Genomic DNA, 15,689 nt, shown 5'->3' on the forward strand with positions numbered 1-15,689 from the left:
CCTGTCTTTACAGCTGATTGGCTCTTGAATTGCTTGACTCTTGCTTAAATTGCACAGCCTGCTTCTCGCACTTTGATGCACGCAACATCGTCACTTTCGTCGGCTGTGATCCTTGCTTATCCGAAGGAACCCTGTATTTGTGGCATCACTGCCCTAATACGGAGTACCTTGACACACGGCTAACTCTTTTCCAAAGATGAGCCTTGGCGTGCAGATGGTGCTAACCTTGTACGAGATCGTCAATAAAAGCTCTCGTTTCCCCCTTCAATGATCAATGTGTAGTACATGCAATTGCAAGATATCATATTCGTGGATACTTCTGCAATACCACGGGATACTTCTTAGATATAGAAGAGACGAAAGCAACAACATCGCTATCATGGCCCTCGATATCATCCTAACAATTGTCTTCGGCGTCGTTGCAACCGCTATTGGGCTCATCACCGTCTGGCAGAATTCCAGAATTGTGCAAATCAAGGTCGAAAGTATATACTTCATGAGCCTGTACTCCCACTGCTGACGTCTGATAGTCCTTCAGAGGGCTCAGTATCGCCCTTGGTACGCATAACTAGGTATCGAACATACTCGCCGCTACCCATTTCAGCCTTGTGGGCCTCTGCATGCCGGCCTGGCCCTTAGCTCCCGTAGCTCGGCATGACACCTTTGGGGTGGACTTGGAGAACGAAAATCGGACCAATCACGAACATAGGACTGTCCCCTCTCGTCGAGAAATGTTGTACCGAATACAAAGCACACTCGCTAGGACGGCCGAAGAGAACCGAGCAAATAAGGGGGCGTTTCTGGAGAGGGGAATACTGTGCAAGGTTTCTGCCCATCACAAAGATGATCATATCATACTATAAGATTACATCCATCACGGCCTACCAAGCCATGCATTTCATGTCCTACACTCTTGCATCCTCTCTCAATACCTCATCAACCCACCTCCTCCCCTCTTTCCCTTCTCTCAAGCCAACGATCTCGCCCCCTCCCGCCAGCGGGAAACAATGCATCTGCCCATCCCAAACCAACCATTTTCCTCTCACCCCAAATCGTTCACACTTCCTCATGAACTCCAATGCATCCGGAGCAAGCACATCATGCGTACCCACCACACCATGCACACTCACTCCTCTATCCCTCATCAACCTAAACATCTCCTCCGGCTGTAACAGAGGCGACACCGTCGGATTAGACATCTCCATCGCCGCTGGCTTTCCCGGCACCGGACCCTTCGACTCAACATTCCCCGTCCACGCCCTCGCAACCTGGCTCGTCAATCCTACCGTCAAAACCGGATCATATCTATCAACCTCTTCAATCCCAGGATTGACATTCCTCAGATCCACAGCCGGCGAAATTACAAAGACTGCCACCAAGGGCAGACCATTACCATCACCACTCGTGGCAGATGCAGAAGGAGCCTTATAGTTCTCCACTGCCCAAAATCCCAAACTCAGCGCAATGTTCCCACCACTACTATCTCCCATCAACGTCACCGTATCCCCAGCTAGATTGGCCTCAACCAGTGCAGAGGCCAACCACTTCCGCAGCACCGGCAACGCCTCAGCGGCAGGTGACGCCGGCGCAAGAGGATGCGATACCACCGTGATCTCAACTTCGCGGTGCTGTCCCTGAGACTGCGCCAGATCCTTAGTAACCTGCGTGATGAATCGCCAATGCTCATTCGAGGGAGGCGACTGAAACCCGCCGCCGCAGAAGTAATACACGCGATGCTTCTTGCTCGCCGGCTTTCGTTCCTCCACCACCCTTGCAACACCGTCATGGAGTGGTTGTCCTCCTTGGGATGCTGGCTGTGATGAGTGCCGGAAAGTATATTCCCAAATACCTTCCCGTCGCGATTCGATGACCTTGCATCCTCGCTTTTCTGGTGGCGAGAGTTTTTGAGATTCAGAGGGTGCGGGCTTGCCGGGTTTGACGAGACGGGGTCGGAGTGGACGGATGATGGTGCGAAGAACCTTGTAGAGAAGAGAGAGGTCTGACCGTGTGGTGACTTCAATCGAGGATGTATTTGTTGACTCCATGGAGGTCGAACGTGGCGAGACAAACCACCAGATAGCAATTCGAGAGATATGCTTGTGCTTCAAATACACGAAAGTCTTGAGCGTAATCCGGCGACTGTACCGTACTCCCTTGATGGACGTTTGATGGACGAGATAAGAAATAGGAAACGCCCAAAGGCTAGAGAGGCTACATTGTCTATGATGAAACCATCAAGGATACGCGTCGCGAAAGAACCTTGCATCACCAAGTGGATGATGACGTGAAAGATCGAAGCTAAAAAGGAGCCACCAACCATGATCGGCAGCGAGGCTTCAGCCGCCCGGAGATCGGATCAACAAGGCTGAAAGGCTTAAATCGCTAAGCAAAATAAGCATATATCCATACCTAACCATGACCATCCAACACCCAATTGCCTTTGATGTCCACCGCCAGGTGAAACTTGATCCAGTTCATTCTCACGCGCTCATCTAAGTTATTCATCTGTCTCGCTTCTTCGCCGTTTTATCCCAGGCTTGGCATCCTCGCTGGTCATTGAGGTCCCATTCCCAGTTGTATTACTCTCCGCAAGCCCGAAGGCAAGCGGGAAGCCTTCATCCAACATCGACTCGGTAACACCTCCCACCGACATTGCTCCCCCTGGTGACGGCGTTGCGGACCTGTCAACCGCCCTCTCACCCGAAGGATTGACAGGATGCTCGTCATGTCCAGCAGGTAGTTGTTGTCCAGGGGCGTCCTCTCGGGGCGTCCTTGACACGAAACGGAACCGTTCGCTCCCGCGAAATGATCTGCGCTGCCCAGGAGAGGAATCCAGTGAAGAACCCATTGCAGGTGAGTTCCCTGAAGGATATACAAAGGGTGGCTGCAATCCTGAAGCGATTGTTCGACCGGCTCCATCATCCATCTGTCGTCTTGGCAGGAGTTGTAGCCCTGGAACACGCTCTCTCAAAGGATTGTCAAGCAGTGCAGATGCGGTTGAGGCGCCTCCCTATTGCACCTGGCCCCGGCCTTGGTATAGAGACGGTGCCTTGTCAGAGCTCAAAATCGATCGTGAGTTCGAAGTCGATCGTACATGTTCACCAGGAGATGTGGCCAGTAGAGGATCGTACCGCCCGTATACATCAAGACCTTCCGCCTGGCAAAGACAGGGCTCGTTGTCTAACTCCTTTGCAACATTGCAGCGGTAGCAAAACCGGGTGCCACATTGACAAGTCACCTAAGAAATGGTGAACATTCGGTGACCGAAATGTGGACGAGTACTACTCACGCGATTGCAGCCTTCAATTCTTTCAATGAGGTTCTTGCAACCTGGGAAGTATCAGTAAAAAGGCGCCACGAGGCAAGCGATGAAGTCCGCCGTCGCGCACTCACGGGGGCATTGCTTCCATCCCTGCAAGTAGGCAAGCTCGCTGTCCGCGGTACTCATCAATTGCTCGGGACGTTTACACTTCAGGAGGCCGTTATGGTTAACGTGCTCATCTCGAGGCTGTTTGCAATCGACACAGGTGTAAGTGCCACAACTTCCACACATCATGGATCTTCCATGTTGATGGTTCGTGCGACTCTGCCGAATGTAAGAGCTGCAATGTTTATTCGCACAGTAAACAGGGTCGAGGTCCGAGAACTCGTCGTGTACATCGTTGTATCGATGAAGTACGTCGTCATCAAGATACATCTGTACTGCGGTGAGTCGTATCGACGACCACGGGCAACACTTTGGTGGGAAAGATCGTCGATTTGCGATGCCCTCTTTGAATAGGCGGTTAAGACACTTTCTGCAGTATGCGTGTCCACATAAGAGACTAATGAGAGTAGCCGGTGGGTCAGGGCATATATGGCAGGCACCTGTGCTTGTAAGGGCATGTGTGGAGAACGGATCGGAGTCGTGTTGTTGTGTCAGACTGCTGTCTGGAGGAGAACGTATTGACCGGCTCTCTTGAGAACGTATCTGGTCGCTTTGAGGACGAGATTGTTTGCAGTCAGAGGCGTTTGAGGTGTTTGGTTCACTCGCGGCGAGACCCGATGGATTTGCGTCGCCCGCCGAGTTCAACACTTGTCGTATGAGAGACATGAAGGCGTCGTCCCCAGAGTCATTCTGATCGACTTCGACGTTGGATAAACTCAAGGTAGATCTGCGTCCAGTTGGTTGAATGGGGGAATGAGGGCCAAGTGACCTGCCTGAGGCTTGCGAGTTGTGGTCGGTTGGTGACATGTTATCAGCTTCGGAGTCGGCCATTAGAGCGAGGAAGGACTATGCAACAGCAAGTGGCAGAAATGGTTAATCGTAAGCTGTCGATAGGTATGTGACAATGAGTTCTAAGCGGGATGGAACAAAGACAAAAAGATGGAAGATAGTGAGTGTGAATGTGAATGTGAATGTGAGCAGTAAAGTCGAATGATGCGAGCAGAGGGAGAGTTGTTTGTATCACTGAGAGGGAGGGCAATGCTGCTGGCTGCCTTCGTTGCGTCCAAGGCAAGCACATACAGTGCATTGGCAGGAAGGACGCCATTTGCTGTCGCCATCATCGATCGTGGTGATTCTTTCCCCGTGGACAAAAGCAGACAACTCAGCGGTTGAGCATGCCACCCACCGCCATACTCAATGGAATTCAAAGTCATGTCGCCATAATACTCCGTGATGCGATCTCATGTTGCCTGGAAACAGGTCCACGAGTTATTCTGTAGGGACTTTTCGATATTTGGATGTTGGAACAAGGCGAAGTTATGAGAAGTCTTCTCAAAATGACGAAGTCTCACAACCATCGGCTTAGTTGCCTATCAGAGAGATCTGCCGACCCTTTGCGGGAGGCTTAAGATGAAGACAGCATTTCAATGAAAGAATTCAATCATCCGACAGTGACATCGGCATCCATCAAATACACCTTCAACAATTGCAAATGGAAGAGCTGATCCATTGGCCTTAGGCAGCTCGATTGAACAAGGCAGTCTCTGTGACAGCGCGGACTGAGGGGCAGTGAAGTGATTGATTGTAGGTACCCAGCAGTTATCAACTTCACGTGCTTGTTACTGCCTCCATGTTAATTACCTTGAGTATGTTTCTTTTTGTATTTATGCTTGTCTTTCGGTGATCGAGTCTTTCTTCCTGTTCATCCTGTGCACTCTCACATGGTGTTCGCGCGATTGAATCCTCTGCCGTCTCAAGCACAAAAGAGCTCTTTCTCCTCTTCCACCCAAGCCATCATTCCTTTGGATCGCCGACATCATGGCTACAGATCCACCGACCATCGCAGACCCTCTGCGTTTGTCTGTTGTATCTTCACACGCCTCGTCGTCCTCTTCACTGAGTGCCCTAGCAAAGTTTGACATATTCTCTGATGAGCGACTTACCGCAACAAATGGGCTGTCTGGATTCTGCACTCCCCTTTCCTCCAACGCCGATACCGCGGAGTCTTCTGTCAGTGAGGGGACTTTGGATCTCCGTAAAGACCTCGATCAGAAGCTGGAAGCGCTGGTCCTTGCTGAAGAGACATCTCCGCCCTTCCAAAGCCACGCCAACGAATCTGCTATCGAAGCAGCATCAGCCTTTAAGAGTCCCATCGCCGGGTTCGAATGTGCCTTTGGCTTCACCGGACTCTTTCAAGAACCTTCCGCACCTCCAAAAGCCAAAGCGGCTTTCCTTGTTGCTCTTAAGGCTGAGATCGAAGGCATCGGCAAGATCCAGAGTGGTCTCCAAGCCTACCAACTCGCCATCAATTCTCGCAAATATCATACCTTCAGCACCCGCTTCCTCATCGGACAGAACACCGCTACAATCATCACACTTGACCAGTTGGATCAGATCGTGCTGCACCTGAAGAAAGTTGAAGAGGAGGTTCAAAAGATCGAACACGAAGACACCGAGGTCGAGCAGGGGCTTTTCGAGGCATTCAGACATGCACAACCATGGGTGGCACGTACTCGAGCCATCTTGATCCATTCGCACGTCTTCTACAAGATCAATTTTGTCCTGGCCAGCGAGAAGAAGACCACTCGAACCACCACTTGATCACGACCCGGAATCTTCTAGGACCAAATGGAGAGGAGAGTACTAGTTGTTCGTCTTAAAGCTCGAAAAGCGTGCGAACGGGCTGGCGACCGACGCCTTGTAATTGAAAATGAAGAGTGCATACCGACGGCAAGCTTCCAGTACCTAGATAGTCAATGGAAAAGCTCCTGTATTGAAGTAGCACCTACCTAACCAAAAGACCTGTTCCGTGAGATTGTGATGTATATGTCGCCCCTTCCTCCCACGCGTCCTTCTTCCATTTTGTAGCTTCAACCAAATTCGATATTGCATCTGTATCACCACACCTATTTTTGTTCCATCGCGCCCGCCGCATCACAAGCAGTCGTTCGACCACAAGCTCCCTGCGAATTGAAGAAGCCGCCAAGCAGGCCACTGTACCTCCCAGAAGTGGTCTCGTCGCTTCTTCTTGGTATCTTTGAACCTAGGCTACTCTTATGGGCCCGCTGGACCAGATTTTGCTGATAAGGGTACCCGGCAAGGGAAGACGGCATCGCTCGGCGTCAAGCAGTCCTGCATTGCGAAGTCGAGACCTCACCAACGAATTCTGTTCGATGCCGTCCTTTCCCGTCGATCGCTTATTCCCACTACACGACTGGAAGCCACGTCGCTGCCGCGTTTTGACAGATCTGACAAGCAAAGACAAACGAAGAGCCGCAGGGAGAAAAGCACAATTCAGTGGATGAGGTTCATGAGACGGATCGCCTGGAGCTTGGTGGCGCCAGCTGAGATAGGCTAAAGAAACACACATGGCGGTGCCGGTCTAACTTTAAGAGCACCCCTAGCATCGATCAGCAGTGCCCGAGGGGTCGGATCTAGGGGTCTCAATCATGATGTTGTTGAACCGAATGTGTCAATTTGGCTGACCAGATCGAGTTGCAGACTATCTCACGCCATCACATGTTGCTCTCAGAGACCGGTTCCCTTCGACGGCGTCAAGATTCTGCATTCCTTCACCGCCAGATGCCCAAGCCTCGAGTCATGTTCGCATCCACCCCCATCTCTGCTCCATCATTCCAGACTAGGCAAACCCGAACACGGCACCTTGCTTGGCCCTGCGGCCCGTCACTTTCCGTCAACGAGTTTCTATTCGGTGTCAAGATGAATCGGTGAAGATTGCCATACCCTGATTGGATGTTTCATCTGCGACGTGGCCTTTCGGTCATGACCTTTTTTGGTCCCTAAGAACCGTGGGGCAGGAAAACAAACATGAATGGCGCAGGGAAATCCAATCATATGGACTCCGCCGATTCAGGAGGAGGGGTGGAGGGGTAAGATGATCCGGCGGTGTGTCTTTATATAAACACTGCGTCTCAAGGGTTGCACGACTACATTCCTTTTCTACTTCAAGCATCAAAAAGGTTATACTACCGCGTCCAGAAACTCTCTTACTATACCCAATCAATCAACCACAAAAACATCCAGTCACCATGGCCGACGAAGCAACCAAGGCAAAGCTCCGCTCCTCCTTCGACAAGCTCACTCCTCAAGACTTCGCCGCCGTCGCCGGTAACAGAGAAGGTCTCATCGAGAAGGTCGCCGAGAAGTACGGCATCTCCAAGGACGAGGCCAAGAAGCAAGTCGACGATGCCTTCTCCAAGTAAACCATTCAACCATCCTTTTCCGAGCCGACCCAGAACCATACTCTTGTCATCCACCTCCCAGCGTATTCTCAGCGAATCGTCGAATGCATACTTGAATTGTTGCACAGAAAAGAAGGATAACAAAGAGCTTTGAAGGGTCTCTCAGGACCGTGGTTACGCAGCAAGGGACCACTAAAGATTGTTCATAGCGCAGGAGTCAAATCACCCAATGCAGAGACACCGATAGACCAATTGAGGCGTTTATAAAAGAGTCAAGCCTGTCGATGTCCTGTCGTGTGAACGTTCAATCATGCTTAAGGAGGTCTACAGCTCGACTCGGGCTTACATGCACAGTGAAATTGCCATCCTCCTTTTCGCGTTGCGCCTCGTCCTCTGCGTCTCTTCGTAGGCAATTCATGAGCATGAGCATGAGCATGAGCACAACGCATCGAAAGAGCGTATGCAACTTCGCTATCTAATACATAGTAGATACTCATGGCCCTCGCTCGACGGGCCCCAAATATACACTCACACCGGATCCTCCTATACCATACAATGTCTGAGAGGGGGCCTGGCCTGCTCGTGCTTTGACGTCTGGTGGTCTTGTCGAGGGGGAGCGTACACCAAAACAGAGGCTAGCATCACTTGACCCCTTCCTTGTTCAAAATCAGACCAGGCCATCCTAGCTTCATGCCTCGCCCCTTCTCAAACTTCTTCTTCGTCACCCAAATCATCCCCCAGCAACTCATCATCCTCCACGACCTGAGAGTAATCCTGCCCACGCCTAGCGAACGCATCCCTCGAACGATACGGCGCGCCATACCCAGCCGCGCCAGCATCCCTCCCAAGTCCGAAACGTCCTCCGGATCCTCCCCCACCAGACCCAAGAGGCACATACCCCTTGACACTCCTCCACAGACTCAAGATGACCAAGGGCGTCGCCTTGGCCACAGCCACGACACCACTGACAATCGCCACAGGCACTGTCTGCCACAACGGATCTCCCGATTGACTCTGGCCCATGCTCTCGCCAAGCCTGATCTGGCCGAACCCAGCGAACCCAGCCTGCCACTGCGTGTACACGTAGTACCCGATGCCACAGGCCGCAGCGACAGGAATGAAAATAGCAAAGAACAAACCCACGCCACTGATGCCGTGCTTCTTCTCATAGTCCTTCTCGTGTCCTGGGCAGGGCCTGCTCTCGATCCTATCCAGCTCTGGTCCCCCCTGGCACGTTGTCAGTGGTATCCGTCTGTACCCAGTCGGATACCAGAACTCGACTTGCTCTGGATTTTCGCGACACTGCTTTTCGTGATCCAAAGGTTCCATGCCCGGGACCAGCTCGCAGACACCGTCTGCGCGAGCTTCGTAATTGTAGTCGCACTCAAAGTCTTGACGCGTGCAACTGCAGTTCTGGGCAATGCTGTGAAGGTGGTCGAGCATCTTGCCGTTATAGCATTCCGCCTTCGCTCGCTTTCGGTGATACTGAGCCACATGTCCGAACAAGCAATTGGAGTCTTGCAAAGGATGTTTGGGCTCCCACAGAGTATAGTCGTCGTTGATAGGGTTGTTCTCGTCCAGATCGCACTTGCGCTGGCGCTCGTTGAGACCGGTGAAATCCAGGGCCACTGTGAAAATACCACGCTTGGCACTGGCTCCCACTTCTCGGCCCCAGAGGAGGAAGTTGAGAGAGTTATCGGAAGGCACAGTTGTGATGGCGTCGATTTGCATATCCACGCTGGGTGAGAATTCGTATTTCTTCCATGAAATGCCCTCGTCGAGAGTGTAGAAAAGTTCCCTTGTAGGTTGAGATTCCTTGACGATGACAATGACACTGCCCTGGTCACCATACTCCCACATGTAGCTGCCCTTCATGACCGATGTCCAGGTAATGCCTGCATCGCGGGTGACAAAGGTATCTGTATACTCATCGTCCTTTCGAGTGAGGTATTCACCCACGTTACCCACAGCCATCATCAGCCCAACCGCGCTGGGGCTGGAGAAAGTAGCTGACTTATCAGACCTTTCAGTATAACTGTGGATGTGTAGGGAGCACTTCCCACTAGCTACGTTGTCTTCCTTGACACATTTGTATTCGTTTCCAAGCGCATCTTTCTTGGGTGGCGGCAACAAAGCCCATTCTGCACCATCGTTGTGAGTAATCATCGATTTCAACTTCTTCTTTTCGCCATCATTGACTTCGGCAATATTGGAAACAACATTGACCATTGCCACGCCTTCGAGGCCTTGCATTTTCTCAAAATCAACGAAGCCATCTGTGTCTCGATTGACGGCACCGAGAGTGAAGACATATGAGGTACCATTGCTGTTCGACTTGATGATTGCTCCATGCTCACGATCCGGAGCCGGATTGACCGTGACGTGAAGGAACACGGCATGAGTCGAACTATCAAGCACTGTGTATGCCTGTTGATGTTGAACTTGGAAGTTCTTGGGGAACTCAGCTGGTGCGAATGTGCGTCCATCGACACTTGCGTCAACCTTGAGCCCTTGCTGGTCTTCAGTCTTTGTAGCGACGATGATGAACTCAGACATGGTTGCATAGTCCAAGATATCAGGGAAATGGACCTCGGAACTGCTGAAGAAATTGTCGCTAGACACGAGCATCAGGTTCTTGTCTGGGTTCTCATCCTCATACTGTTCGCAATAGATGAGTTTGTCCGAGCCCGGTTGATTCTCCCTCGTGATGAAGTCGCATTTCCTGGCGTAGCGGACAAGTGTATCCCAGTTATCACCACGGTCTTTGGAGAAGAAGATGTTTGTATGATCGTCATTTCCTGCTGCACCAGACCACAGCAGCCAATCCTTATACCCAGGGTGAAACTTCATCGTAGGCAGTCTCAAGTTGCTAGGACGTTCAGGTGCACTGAATTGGTCGAACCTGTCTCCTCTGTCGATGGTATAGTGCACAGTCCTTGAACCTGTGAGGAAATAGACAACATCGTGGTGGTTGGGGTTGGGGGTGATAGCTGTAATAGGCTCGCCTTTCAGGATGGGATCCCAAGTTCTGCCATGGTCCTTACTCAAGTAGATGTCCTGTTCGCTTGTACGCATGACAATTGTTTCGTCCGTGCCGATGGAAGTTTCGCCTCTTTCCAGATAATACCACTCCGAGAATCGGTCAGCATTGAAGTTTGTCTTCTCGACAGCAACTTCGCCTGAAGCTGGCGTCTTGTTGGCATCCGAACATGGTCTTTCAATTTCTTGATCGAGCTCTTCTCCGCCTTTACGGAGGCATTCGTTGCCGGGAATAAGTCTCCAACCAGAAGGTCCTAGATAAGTATCCTTTGGATCCTTGCAGGCACCTTTAGGGACGGCGAGTGTAGTTGCCGGAATACATTTTGTGCGATCTTCCGGATCTCGTACGAAGTTGTAGTCACACTCGAAGTCAGCCATTGTACATTTGCAAGGCTCGTTTTCGGGTTCTGGATCGTTGAATTCCTCTTCGATGAAGCATTTCGCATCCGCTTTGCGGCGACGGAAGAATTGTCGTTGACCCATTATGCAACTTGGTGAGCCATCTGCGTCGACGCGAGCGGGCCATCTTTGAAAGTCGGACTCCTTGCAAGCACGTTCGTGAAGCCCCTCAAAGTCAATCTTGAATATCAACCATTCGGTCTTGGATCCAGATCCGCGGGAGCCCATGAGGAGAAATTTCAAAGTGGTCGAATCAGGGACCGTGGTGATGAATTTGGCGCGGATGTTCTCCTCGCCCAAATCGGCCTTTGTCCACGTTTTCCCGTGGTCGATTGAGAACTTGAGTGTGCTGGTGGTGTCTTCGTCATCGATGGCGACAATTACTGCACCCTGGTTTCCGAACTCGTATAGATGGGCACCGTCGAGGCCTTCGTACCAGGTCACTCCGGCATCATCTGAAACATAGAGGTCACCGTCGGTGTAGTCTTTCAGGTACTTGCCAGTATTGCCAATACCCATCACGATGCCTGGTGCTGGACTCGAGAATATCCTACCGGTCTGCTTCGCATCGGTCACCGAATGTAAATGTAGTTTTTTATCGTCGGCCATGAGATCCTGGAACGTTCTACCATCGTCGAAGCTGACTTGAGATATGATGTTCTTGTCCGCGAGGGTCGACCCTTCGACTTCTTTGAAGTTGTCCACGACGTTCACAAGTATGATGCCTCGTATATTTTGTACCTTTTCAAAATCCACCCGCCCATAAACATTACGGTTTGTATAATCGATATTGCGGGTAAAGTAGGTTCCGTTCGAGTTCGAGGTGAAGAGGAAACCCATGGGGTTTGAGGGTCGCGAGCCGAGGACGTCAACTTGCATACTGTAGTTTGTGCTTTCGAGAATGGTGTAGGCATCTTCGTTGATTCGGTGTTGCCCAAACTCCGCCCTGTGCCACTGCGACGCATCTTTCGTGACATATAGAGCCAATTCGTCTGTGCCTTCTGACTTGGCGGCGGCGACCAAGAAACCTTTAACGGAGGCCATGCTGATGATGCCGGTGACTGCTCGACCATCATCCAATGTAGGTTCGACCTCCTGCTGAGCAAAGAAGTCATCGGAAACCATAAGACGGTTGTCCTTGGGCCATGGAGAGTACAGTCCTTCCACAATGCAGAGGACGCGATCATTGATTTCAGCTGTGAGCTCTTCCGCAAACTCCGGTGTGCCAATAGCCCATTGACACCCTCTTGTTTGGCTACTCATCTTAGTGACGGTCTTGAAGTCGTCGTCTGTATATAGGGCAACCTCCACGCAGAGCAGGCCAATACATTGCTCGCCGTTCCAGATAGCTCGTTTCGGGTCTCGGCCATGGAAGGCAAGAGGATTGGGGCGAAACAAAGCAAGGCCGGTGCCTGCAGTGTTGAACTTCTGCCATGTTAAGCCTCGATCATTCGTCATCCAGTGATCTGATCCCAGCCCGAGGATATAGGCGCGCTTGTCGTCCCATGGATGTGCGACCAAGTCCCATGCGTTGCCAGATTGGCCGTCGGCATTTACTTCCACCCATGTTTCACCGGCGTCAGCGCTCCGCCAGACGGAATTTGCTTCTCTATCTTGACCGATGATGACATTTGAGTCGTCAAAGTAGAAGACGTTCTCTAGCGGATTGTCGAAAGTGGTGGAGGAGATGGTAGGCCCGTCTTTCTTCGCTTGCGTAGGCTGCGGCGAAAAGGACAGCAGCACGAACAGGGCAAGTGACGAGGCCACCGCACCGCGACAAAGGGACCGGAGTATCATATTTGATCACCGCATTGAGGGTACTGGAAGGATTGACAAGTAGATCGTCGCTTGAATCTTTCCAAAAGAATAGAACGATGGATTGAACAAGTGGTCGTTTTGCCTCTTGCATGCGCGGCCAACAATTGTTCTATGCTCAGCCATTCATCATCGGAGCTAAGTTAGAAGAATAGGAAACCCCAATCCGGCACGCATCACTTAGCGCGATTCTTACCTGGCGTTTGCAATAAACCCCTGGCGTGTCAGACCTGTCCATAATAAGGAGAAGGCTTCAGGCAACCACTTGTCACAAAGTGTTGACACTCCTTTCTATTTGGTAAGGAAGTTCATCATTGCTGCGGTTCCCGACTATGATGCGAGCAATTTATACTATTACAACCTAGCATCACTTGTGCCACGCATCATCGCTTAATCTATGTCTCTCATGACACGATGCTCAATGCGTGCCACCCAATACCATTGAAGCCTGAAGGTGTAGGCTTCGTATTCAACCAGAACTCCACGCTGAATGATACCGTCCTTTGCTTGCATGCTTGCTTTTAATACAACTCGAAGAGTAAATCAATGCAGAAGTCTTCCGTCTTATCTGAGTTTCAATCTTCGTAGGAATCTCTTCATCTTTGATTCTGCCGGGGGTAACGTGTCCCAAATGGAAACCGGGTTGGGTTCGTTGGCAAGCTGGGGTCGTTCCAACGGTAGAGCATTGACATCGTCGACCTTGCTGCGCTGCTCCGGAAGGGCCTCCCCAGGTGACCGTAGGTCTGGTCGCGTCAAAGTCATGTGCAAGGTCATCTCACGATCTGTCGCAAAACTGCGGGCGTATGTCTCGGGTTGTCTTCGCGCCGAGGATGGTCTCCATCCAGGATTGGCATCTACCGTGCTTTTCTGAGGTGGCCGATGCATTTGGAAGAAGGCGTCTTCTGGAGTTCGGGGATCATACAGAGTGTCGGGCTCGTCTTCATCCTCGCTGTCGTCACCAGACAAAGAGGGGGTATTGTCATGGAAGAAGGTGCGATTGGTTTCTGGCCTGGGTGCCGGACTCGTCATTGGTCTGGCATGGTCCAATCGATGTCGGTCACCCATTTGAGGAAACCCAAACTCTATCGCCTCGTCGAACTTCTGTGGTGAAGCGAGGTATACCCTCAATTTCATCCGGGCGGCTGGATCTTGATAATGAGCCGCTTGGGGGTCAATAGACTTTAGTGATGCTTTCGAGCGGATAGGCTTGAGAGAGAAGGAGGGGGTTCGTAGAGAAGAAGGCTTTGAGGAAGCTTTTGACGGCAAGGCTGGCGTCGGCGGTGCATCTATTGGAGGGCGAGACGACGATGTTGAGCTTCGACCACGTCGGAGGGACATGCTCGATAGCGATGCGTTCCTATGTCGGAAAGGGCGTTTGGTGGGCTCTGACATGAAGGAAGTACGTCGTTGTGTTTCTGCGATAGCCTCGTGGTAGTCATCCAGCTTGAGGTTGAGCTCTGGCTCGTCGTCAAGCCACCTGAATCCGTGGGTCGAATAGTCGCACATGTCGATGTCAAGATCAGGTCTATCTTCGCATTTGATGTCTTCCCAGTCGACGATAGTCTCGTCGTCCGATATGCGACGCTCGGAGACAAGCAGGCGGTTTGTATGGCAACTGCGCCTGCGGAGTGTTTCGTCTGCGGCGTCTAGGATGCCGATGTTTGTATCCCCGTTGTAAAACGAACACTCTTCCCTGGAGAACAATTTCTTCTGGACCGCAGGAGACAGAGTTGCGAACCAGGTACCGGCCGAGGAATCGAGGTGAATTCTTCGTGTAGAAAACCTCCTCTTACGAAGTCTTTTCCCGTTCCTCAGCAGGGCAGGCTGCAACACGCCGTTCTTAAGGAGAGTTATCGAGTTTAGAGATGTTGTGGTGATCCAGGGATTGCGCGGAGGTAGGAATGACAGGCGAGACGGAGGAGGTGAGAGGCTGCCAGTGCCATCTTGTGCCAATCTGAGACGTTCTAAACTGCTAAAATACTGGTGCCACACCACACGTTAGCCCATGGACCTTGCAGAATCAGCGATCGACAGTGACTGTCAACGGTGTCCGCGCGAGACAAGAGTGGTCAAGTTGGTGTGTGCGCGAACGGACTTCACCAGATGAGGTGTAGGTGGTGGGGATCTTCAGGCCTAACAAGCGCCTAAACTCAAAGAGGACCGTGCCGCCCTGCAGGGGCAAGACAGCTCAGCAGATGGATCTTGCGGGTAACCCATCCTGTTTCATCACCCATTGAGGCAACGAGCAGCTAGCCCTAAGCTTCCAGAGTTGCAAGGCCCAAAGACCCTCTTCAATGGGGCTATCATGGGTTATACAGCCCGGCGTGGTGCCATGACGTGGCTCGGTCCTCCAGAGGTCCTGTCGAAAGGAGATTTCGTTGTGACTGAAATCGTGGGCACGGCTCGAACAGCCCAACAATGATACTTTCCGCTTTGTACCTTGTGAAGGATGTGGCTTGATACAGCCGTGTCCCGTTTCGGCCTTTGGCATCTTTCATGTGCAGGGTATCTGGGCAAGGAGGGCACTCGGTGAATGAAGAGCTGACTCACTTTTCGACGAAGAGCAGGCGGAAGCGACTCGAAAGCCACTTCGTAATTAGCCTGAGTATTTCGTCGTGAATTTCGCATTTTTGGAATTGACTATTGGCGACCTGGATTCGAAATTTGGGTGATTAGGCGAAAGGGCTGCGTTAGCCTCTTCGATTCGCGTACCGTGGCATGAACTGTTTGGCTGCCAACTGTTCGATCTTGGGATGATACAAAGGGTTTTGGTGACAGTGGCTTTTTAGGCTGATATTCTCTTCTCG

The 15,689-nt window shown here is 51.5% G+C and overlaps 7 protein-coding genes across 7 annotated transcripts; 3 read left to right on the forward strand and 4 right to left on the reverse strand.

Moving 5' to 3' along the window:
- Positions 1 to 273: 273 nt before the first annotated feature.
- EDD37DRAFT_662463 (uncharacterized protein) lies at positions 274 to 886 on the forward strand (the record flags this gene model as incomplete). Its single annotated transcript, XM_062819162.1, has 2 exons — positions 274 to 485; positions 531 to 886. Coding segments are annotated over 2 exons (250 nt in total), but the record flags the coding sequence as incomplete, so codon positions are not given.
- A 1-nt stretch (position 887) lies between these two features.
- EDD37DRAFT_620285 (Alpha/Beta hydrolase protein) lies at positions 888 to 2,245 on the reverse strand. Its single transcript, XM_062815911.1, has one exon. The coding sequence runs from the start codon at positions 2,043 to 2,045 to the stop codon at positions 906 to 908; it is 1,140 nt and encodes a 379-aa protein (XP_062672560.1). The 5' UTR covers positions 2,046 to 2,245; the 3' UTR covers positions 888 to 905.
- An 837-nt stretch (positions 2,246 to 3,082) lies between these two features.
- Positions 3,083 to 4,726, reverse strand: EDD37DRAFT_224554 (uncharacterized protein). The gene is made up of 2 exons (XM_062810451.1): positions 3,394 to 4,726; positions 3,083 to 3,330 (listed from the first exon to the last, which is right to left on the reverse strand). The coding sequence occupies exons 1-2, from the start codon at positions 4,256 to 4,258 to the stop codon at positions 3,239 to 3,241; spliced, it is 957 nt and encodes a 318-aa protein (XP_062672561.1). The 5' UTR covers positions 4,259 to 4,726; the 3' UTR covers positions 3,083 to 3,238.
- A 152-nt stretch (positions 4,727 to 4,878) lies between these two features.
- Positions 4,879 to 6,203, forward strand: EDD37DRAFT_224589 (uncharacterized protein). Its single transcript, XM_062810455.1, has one exon. It carries the CDS (start codon positions 5,246 to 5,248, stop codon positions 6,026 to 6,028), a length of 783 nt encoding a protein of 260 aa, XP_062672562.1. The 5' UTR covers positions 4,879 to 5,245; the 3' UTR covers positions 6,029 to 6,203.
- A 1,273-nt stretch (positions 6,204 to 7,476) lies between these two features.
- EDD37DRAFT_646383 (uncharacterized protein) lies at positions 7,477 to 7,896 on the forward strand (the record flags this gene model as incomplete). The annotated part of the gene is made up of 2 exons (XM_062817726.1): positions 7,477 to 7,646; positions 7,839 to 7,896. 2 exons carry the CDS (start codon positions 7,477 to 7,479, stop codon positions 7,894 to 7,896), a joined length of 228 nt encoding a protein of 75 aa, XP_062672563.1.
- A 325-nt stretch (positions 7,897 to 8,221) lies between these two features.
- EDD37DRAFT_224585 (uncharacterized protein) lies at positions 8,222 to 13,177 on the reverse strand. The gene has a single exon (XM_062810454.1). It carries the CDS (start codon positions 12,862 to 12,864, stop codon positions 8,335 to 8,337), a length of 4,530 nt encoding a protein of 1,509 aa, XP_062672564.1. The 5' UTR covers positions 12,865 to 13,177; the 3' UTR covers positions 8,222 to 8,334.
- Position 13,178: 1 nt separating this feature from the next.
- Positions 13,179 to 15,620, reverse strand: EDD37DRAFT_224584 (uncharacterized protein). The gene is made up of 2 exons (XM_062810453.1): positions 15,433 to 15,620; positions 13,179 to 14,862 (listed from the first exon to the last, which is right to left on the reverse strand). Exons 1-2 carry the CDS (start codon positions 15,508 to 15,510, stop codon positions 13,447 to 13,449), a joined length of 1,494 nt encoding a protein of 497 aa, XP_062672565.1. The 5' UTR covers positions 15,511 to 15,620; the 3' UTR covers positions 13,179 to 13,446.
- Positions 15,621 to 15,689: the final 69 nt, after the last annotated feature.

The sequence above is a fragment of the Exophiala viscosa genome (assembly GCF_022695815.1).
Source record: "Exophiala viscosa unplaced genomic scaffold EDD37scaffold_2, whole genome shotgun sequence".
In the NCBI taxonomy this organism is placed as follows: domain Eukaryota; kingdom Fungi; phylum Ascomycota; class Eurotiomycetes; order Chaetothyriales; family Herpotrichiellaceae; genus Exophiala; species Exophiala viscosa.